The sequence below is a fragment of the Caretta caretta genome, chromosome 14 (genome assembly GCF_965140235.1).
Source record: "Caretta caretta isolate rCarCar2 chromosome 14, rCarCar1.hap1, whole genome shotgun sequence".
In the NCBI taxonomy this organism is placed as follows: Eukaryota; Metazoa; Chordata; order Testudines; family Cheloniidae; genus Caretta; species Caretta caretta.
In genome coordinates, this window is record NC_134219.1 from 11,046,276 (window position 1) to 11,060,936 (window position 14,661).

Here is a 14,661-nt window from a genome sequence, read left to right on the forward strand (position 1 = left end):
CTTTGTATATGTTTAAGAACCCCCTCCTCCCAAAGCAACATTATTACACACATTTCAGCACCTACGTGCAACCCTACAATAATGAACCAAGCTACAAAATGGCTGGGAAAAGTTATAATTGATTAAGAAAACATTTTAAATTTCAAACCTCTACTGGGCTACAATGGGAAGATAAAAATGATTTTTAGGTTTGAATAGCTTACTTTTTTTTTTTTTTTTTTTTTTGGACACTTCCTTCAGTACAGTCAGAAACTGTGATAGAGCTGGTCAGAGTCAGAATCAGGAGTCCAGAGCAGAATTGGAGAAAAGCCGTAGTTAGAACAAGGCTGGAGCAGGCGAAGGCTTGGGGATTCTGTTGCCACTATCCGGCCACAGGGAGTTTCAAGCCCTTAGGTGATATTGAGCAAACTGAGCTTCTGATCTACCTGTGAGGCTTATACACCTGCCCTGAAAGTCACCAGACCAGTTCCTGGCTTGTGGATTGGCTGGTGAGTAGCACAGGAGTGACTCATCACCTTACTCATTGAAGTATTTCAATCTTAAATTAATTTAACGCTTTTCATCTTAAAGAACTTTGCAAACCTAAACTAAGATGCAAAAATATACAAAGGGATCGTCTTATCTTACTACTGAAATGTAGCTAACTCTGGGGGAAGTGTGGCAACTCCTTAACAACAATGCCCAATGGTTTATGATATGAAGTGAAGGTATTTTATTTAATTGAAACCACAAGGGTTTAGCTAGGTGAAAGATAATTACCAGAGTTAGAATGTTGCTAGGAGGTTACTGTTAGCACCTAGCATCCCTATGTAAGCAGAAAACTCAAAACACAACCCACCAATTCTAAACAAAACATTAACTCACAAAACATTAATCTTGGTGAGAAATCCAAAACTGTTACCTACACTTATTAATCCAGATAATAAATCGTAATCTCTGATCCCAGATGGCTAAGAATCGCACACATGGTTTTACCGTAGTTACCTTTTCTATCCCAACCCCGGCCACATTTAGGCCCCCCCAGTTACGTCTTGTCTTTTTGATTGTAAGGTCTTTGGGGCAAGGACTGTCATTTATTGTGCTAGATGTTGTACGCACAATGGGAGTCCCAATCTGCCTTGAGAGTGACTGCAATATACATATTCAGTTCATTAAGCAGTAAGAGCCCTTTGGCTTTGATCTACCAGGATTTTGTCACTGAGATTCCAGAGATTACTCCCCCCCACCCAGGATAACATGTTATTAGTATGACACCATAATTTCTGGGGGAAGAGAAAGCAGAAAACTGAACGCAGAAAATGGAGAGCTCTTTGATAAACTGTCATTAGTCATCCTCAGTTGGTGTTACACTAGGGAGGCAAATTGTCAGAGGTCACCGGGAGCTATTTACAGTTGTTTTCCCTACCAGGTGTATTTACTTTCACCCAAGTGTGTTTCTTCTGCTCTGATAACCTTTGTCATCTCCTGTTACACCAGGAGACATCAGCCGAGTTCCCCAGGCACACAGCATTAATTTGTTCTGCCAGTTCCACACAGAGAGCCTAAGCCCACATTTGTCTTCTAATCATGCTTCAGCTGAAATTTTATAGCTGCCAATTGTGATTGAGGGGAGGGGATTGGACTGGGAAATTAGGGGTGAAATCCCGGCCTCAAGGAAACCAATGGCAAGAGAACCATTCAGTGCACTCTAGAGAGCTAGGAGGATTTCACCCCAGCGGGTTTAATTTCTGTTGCTAGCTCTGACTCGGCTCACCTTTGGCAAGTCACTTCCCCTCCTCTGTATCTCGGCCATCCCCGTCTGCCAATAGGAATAATAATGCTCACCCACTTTGAGAGCTATAGGGCTGAGAAATGACTGCCTTTCAATAATGGCAGCCAAATCAGACAAGTACAGTAGCAGAGGCTTCACTGAGGACCTTGCACCCATCCAGCTGCTAAGCAGCTGGTAGCTCCAGGAAGAGATCTGCCAACAACCTCTTCATTTTCTCAGCACCCTGTCTTGTATGAATCCCAGCAGCCTTTGGGTATGTCTACACAGGGATAAGAGATGCATGGCATGGCCATAGCAGACTCGGGCTGCAGAGCTTAAAATCACTGTGTAGACATTCAGATTGGAAGGAATCCGAGCTTTGGGAGCTTCCCCCTTACCAGACACCACTTTCCCCTCTTATAGCAATGTTCAAAACTGGCTCAACGGATGCAAATTCACTCTAGTGACTGAACTGTACAGGTTTAGAGCAGTGTGGCCTAAGGGGGAGAGGGCACCGGAAGGAGAATTAGCAGGCTTGTTGTTTTCCCCAGCTCTGCTGTAGACTAGCCATGGAACTGTGCCAGTCACGTAAACTCTTCTGGCCAGATCTCAAAGGGTATTTAGACTCCTAACTTTCATTGATTTCAGTGAAACATAGGAGCCTAAATATCTTTCAGGATCTAGGCCTCTGCACATCAGTTTTTCCTCTCTGTAAAATGGGGATAATAATGTTTAACCATCTTTCTAAAGCGTTTTCAGATCTACTGCTGAGAAGATGCTAAGTATTAATAATAATTACTTAATACTGATGGTTTTTTAAGCCAAGTTGCTCTGCTCAAGATTTCTACTTCATGGTCACTGTTTAAATGTCCCCCCCAGTAAAATCTGGGGGCAGATCTTCAGTTAGTGTACATTTTCCTAGCCCTATTGATGTCAAGCTCTGTAGATCAGACTTCAGTGGTGGTAGGACACTTTACACCAGCAGAGGATCTGCCTCTGGCAGCAAATCCTGTTCTAGCCACAGTCTCAGCTTTCTTCTCTGTAACTAGGCAGGGGGAGAATGTAGTTTTTTTTGCATTGCACAGGAACCCTTGACATAGCATTTTGGTAGTTTTGCTTCTAGTGGCTTCGTAACAGTGGAGTTTGGTTTTGGGGTTTAACCCCTCAAGGATTCCCCAGCTCTCGGGCGGTTGCTCATTTTGGGGCTGAGATTTCCTTTGAGGATTTTGTTTGAAGCTTCCTGAGGTTTAATTTGGTTTTGTGCAGCCAACCAAACACCAGTTCTGGCTCTGGCAGGGCTACGTGAGGTGACACATGGGGTATGTCTACACTGCAATAAAAGACCCGCAGCATGGCCACGGCTGGCCCAGGTCAGCTGACTCAGGCTTACAGGGCTCAAATCTGCAGTGTAAATGTTCAGGCTGGAGTCTGGGTTTTAAATCCCCCATGGGGAGGGCGGGGAGGGGCACGTGTCTCAGAGCCCAACCCTACACTGCAATGTCTAGCCCCACAGCCCAAACCCTAGCCAACTGACCCAGGCTCTGAGACTCAGTGTGGCAGATTGTTTCTTACAGGATAGACCTATAGAGGCCCCAACAGCCTCATTTCCTTACCTGTGCCCATCCCTCCCTGCCACAAAGACTTCTAGCCAGTTTGTGATGGGGCTGGATTTGCCACTTCACCTGCCCGTGTGGTGGAGGTTCCATCCACAGCTTCTGCCCCCTGCTTCCCTGGAGAGAGGGAGAGAGAACGCGTGTGTGTTTTGGGGAGGGGGGAACCCACAGGCAGCAGGATGTATCGGCAAGAACTTGAAATGAGAGGAGAATAACTAACCTGGGGATGGGTAAGAAACCAGTTAGACACAAGATGGGCATTTGCATAGGAATAGCTACCCTAGCCCACCAATACCACAAGGCAGTGTAGAGGCAGTGTGGCACTTTTAGTTTATATATATATATATATTTTAAGCAGTTCTGTGAAAAAAAAGATTTCCCTTCATCTGCCCTATCCAGCTCTGGAGTGGATCATAGTTTGCCCAGAGGAGTGAAATGGTTTCAGTTAAATTTGTCACTATGAAACTTCACAATGAACTGAATTTCAGCAGAGTGGGAAAAGACTTACCCAGCGAAATCTCCCTCTCCTCCCCTACTGGGGGAATGGAGGTAGGGTCACAGATCACCCCTGTAACTGGGAAGCACACTGCCTGCGATCAACTCTGGCTTCTCTTCCCTTTGGCTGGAGCAGGACAGTGAACCAGCCATTTCTGCCTACCTCCCTTGGAGTAAGGGCAATTTCTCTCCCCTTAGCTCAGCCACCTTGGAGGAGGAGACCAAAGTGATAATCACCCTCCGCTGTTGTATTTAACACTTCTCCAGGAGCTGATAATTGCTCCTGGCCTTGAGGATTAGTCCTGTAAATCCCACTTATACTGCAGCAAAACTTCACTCTAGTGGGACAATAACCCTTAGTTCCCTTACAAGAAGAAGGTGAGTTCATTAGAACGCAAGGAAACAACTGGGGTCTTCCAGTCCACCTCATGGTAACCGCCGGCCCCCTCAGTAGCAGCACTGGTCTATGAATAACACTCAGGGCAAGCAGTTATAACAAACCAGGCTTGAAACAGGCATAAGTACGAGTTCAGTGCCAAACAATCCTAGATTTGAGAAATGGAAAAGGCCTTTCCTTTTCATAGAATCATAGAATATCAGGGTTGGAAGGGACCTCAGGAGGTCCTCTCGTCCAACCTCCTGCTCAAAGCAGGACCAATCCCCAACTAAATCATCCCAGCCAGGGCTTTGTCAAGCCTGACCTGGTCATTTTAATGCATCTTCCAGGGGCCCAGTACAGGATTGGGTCCTATTGCAAACTTACTAATAATTAGCTAGTTTGGTTTGAAACCTGCCCATTTTGGGGGGAGGAGGAGGATCCAAATGGTTAATGTGAAACCACCAAGGCCCAGATAAGTAGGTTCCATAAGGCTCAAAGCTATTTAGGCATCTACCTCCATTGAAATTTGATTAGAATACATGGCACAAAGGCAAACGGATGGAGAAATGATGAAGATGAGGTTAATTACACTTACACTGTCTTCTTTAATGATAATATTGTCCCTTTTTGGTCTCAGTTTTCATTAGCCAAGTAGCAATTTCACTGTACTCTGCCCCTCCCTGTTTTGTATCCTATTTCCTATTCTATTAGATCAAGTTGTAATTAATTTCAAATTATTTTTCCCCTCAAGCAATAAGTTCTGAGAGCAACAGGCTGCCTTCTTAATGGGCTTTTCTGCCTCTGGTAATAGACCATGACATCAATTATGTACAGTTGCCTTTGACTTGGGATGCATAACTCCCATGGTGACTAATTACAGTACCTAATAGTCCACAGTGACATGGAACAGTGCTTAATAAATGCAGATCAGCATGGTGTTTAGAGACTGAACCCTTTACTATTTCTGGAGGGCTCAATGCTCTTGGCTTTATCTCGCCAAGGGGATCGGCAAGTAGCTGCAATGTGTTTCAATTTTCTGGATTAAAAAAAGGAATCCTCTAATTAGGCTCATGGTAAAAAAGAATCTCAACTGGCTGGCTTTCCAAGACCCTGCTCCACGTCCCTGCACTCTTACTGTTACAACTGATGGCCATTTGCTTCTTGTCCCTTAAAATCACATGCATCTTAACAAGCTCTGTAACGTTCTGGCTGGTATTTGTGCATCAGCAAAGCTGAGGAACACAGACTGATTTCTGAAGAAAGCCAATACAGCCAGAGCAGCTGGAAGTGTTTGTGCCATAATGGTGAACCAGCATAGCACACTGTTGCTGATCCTTTCACAGCTCAGGAGGCCAGAGGATGAAAGCATGGCCACTTTGAAGTCAGTGGCAAAACTGTTGATTTCGGGGGGAAGGATTTCACCCCAGATCATTCCTGCACTGATGTATTTTCCCAGCACGGTGGGAGTTTAAACAACACCCAGTGTCTCATGTGTTAGCAGCTACAGAGTTTGCTTTTTTCAGCAGCAGATTGCCTCCCCCAACCAAACGCAAATCCCAGAGTCTAAGGAATCCCAGCTGTTGTTATTTACAAGCAAGAATATCCTTGTTTCAGTCTGTACCAACTTGTCTGTGATGCAGTTAGTGGAGACTTTACAGTCTCCCTTTGAACTGGAAAATAATTGCCCATGTTGGAGTGATCAAACCCTGTGACCTCTAGGCAGAAAACTGAACAAGGGATTCAGTATGACTGAAGAGTGATCTCATGCCCCAGCTCTGGCATCAAGTTTTTCCCTTCAGAGGTGACAGAAGCTGCACATCTCCAGGCAAATTCAACCTAAACACAACTCAGTAGCATCCAGTCTTTCTCTCTAGTCAGAATCAATCATCGTACAACTCCCCTAAGCATTCACTTCAATAGAAACTTCCTATCAGCTCATTCCCATAAACTGAAGTTCCCCCCAAGGAGTAATGTGGTGTCACCTAATCACAATTGTCCAGTGTTGCAGCATTCTTAGCTTTCTGTAATTGTCAAGACAAAAATGGAATGTGTTACATTTTGGGGAAGACGCGCGGCCAAATTCTTGCTGATGTGACTTTTATTTTCCTAGTAAACACTTTCCTGATGGACTTGGTAGGTGGATCACCTTTGACACTAAAAACTTTTAAAGATGGGCTTATGCACATCAGGCCCATTTTACAAATGAGCGAACTACAGAACAGGGCTATTAAGGGGCTTGCCCTAGGTCATGTAGCAAGTCATTGGCAGAGCCACGAATAAAGTCCCAAAGTTTTGGCTCTGAGCTTCCTTCTCTAACCATTGAGTACACTGTCATCCCTCCCCTAAGGATAATGACAGCTGCACATGTGTAGAAATAGGAGACTCAGGGCCTGATTCACGAAATCATCTCTGTTCAGGCTGCACTTAAGCATATGTTGTTTGGATGCGATTAATCCTTAAACTGGGAACTAGACACAGGCCAACTGGCTGAACTGGTGCTGAGAGCTTTGGTAGGTTTGGGCTGAGATGCAAGCTCAATTCAGAGTTAGCATTTGCAGAGGCTGATGCTAAAACCTCATTAGTACTTTGTTTTGAAATTTTCACATAAACAAGCCCCTTATTGTTTGGATCTGACCCAAATCCAAGCTCACAGGGAGAGATTCATTTCCAAACTGTACACCAATGTTCATGGGCATGGGGAAGAGTAAGGGGTCTGATGTGGGTCTATTTTGATTTGTAATTGATGAAAAATTAACGGTATCATTCCTGTGGCTTTAGAGCCATTTGTTTTAAAGCACTTGGCTGTCTGGTGAGTGATGCAAAATTCTGTCTGATCAAATTTTAATAGAAATGTCAATATCTTTCTTGTGTAATAAAGCAGGTCATCCCAAAAGAATGTAAAAAAAAAAAATCAACTTATTAAATCAGTGGCAGCTTCAGCTTGTGTTTGGAGAAGAATCCTGAGTAAGTGGCAAAAGATCAAACTGCCAAAAATATGAAAAAGAATCTGGATTGTACAACCTGTAAATGGCCGGTATTTTCAGCATTACATGAAAACAAAAAGCTGGTTATTGAGAATAGTGGTTAGGCTTCATTCACTGACATTTAATTGTTAGCATAGTATCATTCCACCCATCTGATGGTTAAGACCAAAGGCCAAAGCAACTCAAGGTGCAGCTAGGCGCTAAGGTTTCAGAGTAGCAGCCGTGTTAGTCTATATCCCCAAAAAGAACAGGAGTACTTGTGGCACCTTAGAGACTAACAAATTTATTAGAGCATAAAGTGGGCTGTAGCCCATTAAAGCTTATGCTCTAATAAATTTGTTAGTCTCCAAGGTGCCACAAGTCCTCCTGTTCTCTAGGCACTCAGTGGGCTTTTCAAAAGCACTAAAATGGATTAGGTTTCAGAGTAGCAGCTGTGTTAGTCTGTATTCGCAAAAAGAAAAGGAGTACTTGTGGCACCTTAGAGGCTAACCAATTTATTTATCCTTAAAATAGATTAGGCGCCTAACTCAGTCTGCATTTTTAGATGTCTAAATACTTCTGTGAAGCTTGCTCCAGTTCCGTAGATCTATGTATCTCCATTTAACCCAATGCAGAATTACACCAGACCGGGCTCTGGCTCTGAGCATCAGAATAGCATGCTACTCAAAATTACCTGGTGGGTAAATGATCTGGGAAGGGGGAGTTGTCTTGGGGTTAGACCGTAGGACTTAGAATAAGGATTCCTGGGGTTACACCAAATTTTGCCACCGACTCAATGTATAATGTAGGACAAGCCACAGAGGCCAACATTTTAAAAGGTGGGGGCTGCCGATTTTGGATGCCCAATGCAGGACGCTGAGGGGTGCTGAGTAGTTTCACCTGCAGTTCTGAGTGTTGATCAACCCTATAATCTGGCAACAACCATTACCCAGAAGAGGGAATAGTTAAGGGTGTGAGAACAGAACTTGGCTGTGTCTTAAGTATGGGATAGATAAGGAGGCCAACTTCCTTGTCATTGGCCTCTCGCAGCATAACCTTGGTGCTTCTCCTATTTGCTGCTCTTATTAACTGACTCACTAACGATCTTCCAAATGAGGGTTTTCCCCACCTCAGCGGCAACTGCCTTTCCTCCCCGCCCCCGTCTGTCAGAAACTGGCTTAATGTAAAATAATGAATCACTTGTTTGAGTTATAAAACTGCTTGGCATGAGAAGCATTTAAGGGCTGGTGAACATTACATGGGGCGGCTCAGCATGAGCTGCTTAGCTTGAACTGGCCTCTCATCTCTGGCCTGACACATTTATCCTTCCCGAGCAAAACAACGTTGCCGTTTCCCCCCAGCAAAGACCCGTTTGGTAACAGTAATACATGCTCTTCAGCAGGCCTGGTTACCTAGGAGACAAGGCCTGGGCCTGTGGCGTAGACGTAGCCAGGCAATACATAGCTCCCGTGAGCCAAACACACGCTGAAGTAAACCAGCCAATGCACACGCCACGGCAGCGATGGCGTGTGTGTTTCAGGGAACGACAAAGCGCCATCCCTTTGCTTTTTTCTTTATGGTAATTATTAATTATTTGACTTATGGTGGTGCCCCGAGGTCCCACTTGCAACTGAGGACTCACATTGTGCTACACACTGTACAAACACAGAGTGAGACAAAGGCCTGGCCCCAAAGACCCAACAATCGAAACGAACAAGACAGCTAGAGGGTGGGATGGAAGCGGATACCCAGAGAGGTGCAGATCTTCCCTGGCATTTAAGTGCCATTGAAATCGGTGGGAGCTAGATGCCTAAATACCATTGAGGATCTGGGCTGAGGTGACTTGCCCAGGATCATGCAGGTCCGTGGCAGAGCTGGGAACAGGATGCCCGGGCCAATGCCCTACTGGACTAAGCTGCCTCCTTGTAAGCAGGTGATTACAAACATGAGCCTCACCCTGCTATTGAATCCTTGTGAGCGGACTCCTGAAGGAAGTCACTGGGGCTCCATGGGGGGTCGCCTGTGTGGAAATCATTGCAGGATTGAAACACAGGATTTGCTTTTTCGAAAGGCCTGTCGGTTTTCTAGATTCCTTCCCAAAGGCGCATTTTGAGTCACCTTTGTACAAAGAAGATTAAAGGAATGGGACAGACAGGCTTGGCCTGCTGTCATTTACTCCCTTTTCTAGTCTAAAAGATTTCATTCATTACAATTCTATAAGATGAGCAAGACCTGGAGTCGATCAGCTGCATAATCTGCCGTGGATAATATCACAAAGCTGTGGGGGCTAATTATAAAAGAGACACAAGTGGTTTATATCACTGAGATCTTTATTGTGAAAGGAGCATCAGAGCTTTACATCACTTTAGGAGTTTTTTTAAATACAAGGCAGCGTGGCCAGTCACTCCATAAGATTCCGATAGTACAAAGGGCTTTCGAAAGCCAAGTGTGAGCAGGGTCATCCTTTGAGAGCGGCTTTACTTAAGTAAGATGTTATAGTGAAATTCAGTGCTGCGCAGAGGACAGCACAAGGGCTATGTACCACTTCGATCCCACTTCTACCCTCAAGGCTCCCACTGAAATCTATAGCAAAATTCCCACTGACTTTAGTCCTGCAGAATTGGGCCCTGGAGGGCCTGAGTGGTGCATAGGCCTTGTGGTGGTGGGTTCACCCTAACTAATGATGGTTTTGTGTGGTATGTCAGAGGATGTGAAACAATCATCTGTAGTGACTTATTGAAACTTACAGTGGGATGCTCAGGGTGGTTTCTCTGTGTGAGTATGGTGTGGGAGTGATCTACCCTTTTTTTTTTAAAGTGATACATTGGGCTGAATTAAAAGAAGGCATTTCGCAGCTGCAGTTTGACCCAGAGCCTCAGAAATATTTAGGTGCCTAACTCCCACTGAAGTCAGTAAGAGTTGTAGGCGCCTGAATATCTTTGTACATCTCGACCTTTGTGTCTAATTTGCCTGTTTATTCCAGTCACTGCAACACCTGAGTACTTGCAACATTTCCAATTTGAAGGGTGCAGTGTACTACAGGTACAATTGTAAAGGTAAATACTGGAGTGTTGCAGAAGCCTATTTATAATGGTGTCAACCGTACATAGAAAATAGATGTACATGAAGCCACTGAAGTACTCCAGTATCTGTTTTCTGGCAACGCCTTTGTTTCATTCTCTTAATGGATACAAAGTTGTACTTCCATTGCTCTTCCACTCGGTACATTTCATTGTGTGGTAAAAATGTAAAGCAGCCATCACAGAGTTGTGTGTTTTGACAACTGCTCTTTACAAAGTCTCATTACATTATTCCAGAGCCGTTTTCCCACTTTACAGGATTCAGTGTAATCAAAATTATTTTGCAAACTGCTTCAGTGAGAGGAAAAAAAAAACACCCTAGGAAACAAGTATGCCAACATACAAAAATAGACGAGAACATTTGGAGATCCCAGGTTTCAAAACACAGTCTCAGTGCTGGAGAATATGAGCTATGGTAGCTTATGTGATTGATGAGACACTAGAATACAGAAGAAACTAGATAGATGCAATGATCTGTTTCTAAGAAGTCTTTAATTATCAAGTCAAAATAAAAGAGAAACATTCTCCAAGTAAGCACAGCAGGTAGAATGCCAGCATTTTATCTTGGGTTCTCCCTCGCTGCTGCAGTAAGCAGTGAATTGCATACTCAGGGCAGAGGGTCAGTGTTCACTCCTTGGGGTGAGCAGGTAGCATTCACATAGCTGCCCTCCTGCAGTGGATCCAATGGGTGGAGCCTGCCTCGTTCATGGTCCTAGCCTTACCCCCATCCACTTTCAGGGTTGGGCTGGCTGGCCGGGAAGCCACTGGCAGAGTGGAGTTGTGACCACCGACCTGTACTTTGAGTTACCATAACCCATGGCTGAATCAAGCCCTGGAAGGATAGCGTAGTCACGACCTGATTCAAATCTCTCACAAAGAAATCAGAGTGGCACAGTCTATATATGCCCTAACTAAACAGAATTCGTAGGAAATCCCTGATTAGAGCCAGAAAGTGCCTGGAATAAACATCACATACTCCAGAAGGGACCGCCTCAAACAAGATACCACCGCGTAACTCTCACGCACCGGAAAGAGAGCAAAAGTTGGTCCAAGGAAAGAAATTACCCCATCCACCTTAGCTCTGTAATAAACAAAGCACTTACATGACTCCTAGGACTAAGGAAACTGCAGAAAACCCCTGGTACAAGGTCCTGCAAGCAGCAGGAGTCTGTGCCTGTTTTTAAAGGGCATTTAGGGAAGAACGGCATGATTAAAGGGCCCATTATAGCTCGACACAAAGCCCCTGCTAATGGGTTCTGCTCAGTGGTTCTATGTGGTGGTTTGAGGGATGGGGGCACAATCCTCCCTCTGAGGCCATAGCAGATCATGGCTGAAGCATGGCAGCTTTCCAGACTGCTGTCATACTGAGTGTTCAGTGGATCTGCTGGTCAAGCTCCCTCCATAACATCCTCCCTCTACCAGCTACATGAAGGGACACGGACTCCACATGCATAGGTAATTGGCCCTTAAAAGAACACAACAACGTTTCCTACCAGCCTCCCGAGTGAGTATGACATTGCTCAGCACTAGGAATGACATCTGCTTCTGAGAGAGACTGGGCAAAACTAACTTCTCTGCGCCGCAGTACAGATTCCCTGGGAGGGGCTATCCCGGGTGTGACGCCGTCGTACATGAAGCATATACGATAAAGAGCCACACTGTGACTCAGAAAGGAGGTTTACTCGGAGTTTTGCTCTGTAAAGCAAATTAAACGTTAAAGGCCTAAGAGCTACCCTGTGCCTGGCTCTGCACCGGGTGTGAGGGGAAGGTGGCAAGGAGAGTTTTAGTAGGTGTAGGAGCTGTAAACAAGTCAGGTCCTTTTGTTCAATAGTACAAAGATTTGAAAATCCAGCTCCACCACTTGTCAGAGACTCCCCATTGAGGGTGTGAGGGATGGGGACCTGGCTTTGAATTGACCAGTGGAGCTAAGTTGTATCTTTTCAGAGTGTGACACTCCTATGTATGCTTCCCAAAGGAATTCAGGCTGTAGCCTGTGCCCACCTCACCCTTTAAAACAGAGCCTCACTCCTTGGTTCTAAAGGTTTGAACCACTGTTTTACTTTGGCGTATTCATCAGTGCTTCTAGTGTTCCTTATTTCATTCATTAGTCAATACCTGTCATCGTCACAGATATAAAAAGAGGAGAGCCTTTATAGTGACCTATTGTAGAATCAGGCACTCAAAGCAGAAGTCAGCCCTTGTGCTGAGTGTAACATTATCTTAAAATATCTCATGCTGCTGATGTACAGTGCAACCTGTTTGTAGGGCCTCAGCAGCACCTCATTTTGAGTAACCCCTTTAAAACATCCTCAAGATCTCCAGAATGAATTTGTTTTGTGTCTACTTAAAGACCCACTTCTAGGAGGTGACTGAATTCTGCTGATCCCAGAGGTACTTTCATAGGTTTCATCGTATTTGAAATTTCACAGCGTCTGCTGAAATAGTTGCATGTGGCTGTAGGTTTAGCAGAGTACAAAAGTGAAATCATTTTCATTGCACGATTATGCTGACAGAGTATGGCTTTCTCAACCAAAATTGTGTCTTTATACTTGACAACTCATCAAGGCCTTGTCTTCCTAAGGCCTAATCATTCATCTTAAAAATATTTGTAGAAAAGTCATCTGGGCTGCAATACTTACAACAAATTGTCTTAAACTTTTGCTGGCAAAATACATTGAAAGTTTCTGCTATAAAAACAGACTGACTCAGTAGTTACAGAAAAGGCATCTCTATTACAACTACAAGCACTGGTAAAAAAGCTCAGCTTGTATGTTATGGCTCTACAAGCAGCTTGAAGCCACTGTGAGAATTACAGCCATTAGGCCCAATTCTGTTCTCATACTAGGAGCAGGATTAACTCCATTCCAGCCAATGAAGTTATACCAGTGTATAAGTTGTGAAAGGTCAGGATCAAATCCTAAAGGATGAGAGTGAGAGTGACCCCTGTGCACAGGACTTATCCAGGTCCTGTGCACCACCTAAGTCCTTAAGGGTTTAAGTGGAAATTTTGCCAAGGTGAACTTCAGCCTTGAAAATGATCCTACCTAAATCAGTGGCAAAGCTCCTATTGACTTCAATAGGCGTAATATCTGGCGCTATTACATTAGACTATTGGAAGGTGTACATCTTCTTATCCAGATGCTGAAATGAGACTGAAACTACTCTCCACCAGTCTCAGCTCTTGGGGTCTGGAAGCTCTCTGGTCCGGTCTTCCTCATTCTCCTCGGAGCAGGACAAGTTCAGTGCACTGGTCACTGGATGGATCCATGATGTCGTCTGTGTTACATGGCTAAATGGAAACAAGAAATGCCATTAGTACCCCCAAAGGGGTTATTTCAGATCATAAAAACAGGAGAAGTCCGAAGGATACTTCGCCCCTCTCTGGAGGTCCCCAGTGTCTCACAAGATCAGACCCTAAGAACTGTTCATGAAAATATTTCCAGCGTAGGAGTGTCTAAACCTCACGTACATTTATTTCCCATTCTGTAGGAAAAAGGAGGTACCTTTAGGATGTGAGAACCCCAAGTCAAGTTCCCTGCCTCAAATATTCCCCCTTGATTTAACTGAAAGCTAAGGAGAAAAGTGCTCTTGCAGCAAACGAATCTTGGTATACTGAAAATACCCTGGAGGTGGTGTCTCATGAATGACCACTGTGACTGGCCACTAATACAGCAGCACTCTACAAACCTGTACTAACTAAGTCTCCCAACATTCCAGCACGCTGAGAGCAGAGTGGCCAAGTGAGTTGATGAGGTCAGAGAAGGAATCAGCCAGAGCTGGATCCAGGAGATTCTGCTTCACAGTTCCATGCTCAGATACTAGAGGATGGACTAGAGAGGTCTAGAATCATTAAGAGACTTCTCCTCTTGAAGGTGAGAGAGGTACATAAACCCAAACGGGAATATTCTTAGTCCTCCTCTGGGACAAATTCAGGGCATCTTCAGGAGCCAGTGCTCATGCAAGTAACCTGACTCACATGAGTCATCCCTACTTGTGTAAGGGTTACAGGATCAGGCCCTGCGTTTTAAATACCATCCCAAGCTGCTTGCATCATCTTGCTCTGCTATAATTAACAGCATTTCCAACAATATGAATGGCTAAAAAGAACCTGCTCTGAAAGTTTCCCAGATTTAGTGAGTGCAGACAAATGGTCAGGCTGAGAATATGGTAAACTTGTGTACATAACGAGAGCGACAAAGTAGGTTAGATAAGATCTTTTATTGGACCAACTTCTGTTGGCAGAAGGGACAAGCTTCACAGAGCTCTTCCTCAGGTCTGGAGGAGGTAATCAGTGTGTCCAAGCTGAATACAAGGAGGGACAGATTGTTAAGCATAAAGTGTTCAAACATGCTGTAGGAGACCACTTAAAATGGTTAAGGCA

The 14,661-nt window shown here is 44.5% G+C and overlaps 1 protein-coding gene across 2 annotated transcripts in view; it reads right to left on the minus strand.

The window, feature by feature from the left end:
• Window positions 1–9,512: 9,512 nt before the first annotated feature.
• Window positions 9,513–14,661, minus strand: part of STXBP4 (syntaxin binding protein 4) — a 128,481-nt gene continuing 123,332 nt past the window's right edge. Inside the window, exon 22 of one of the 2 annotated variants that reach the window (XM_048817273.2) lies at window positions 9,513–13,569. In XM_048817273.2, the coding sequence (XP_048673230.2) occupies window positions 13,455–13,569 (115 nt within the window). In that variant the 3' untranslated portion in view covers window positions 9,513–13,454. The remainder of the gene's footprint in view (window positions 13,570–14,661) is intronic. The other variant, XR_007352376.2, reaches the window with a different exon arrangement.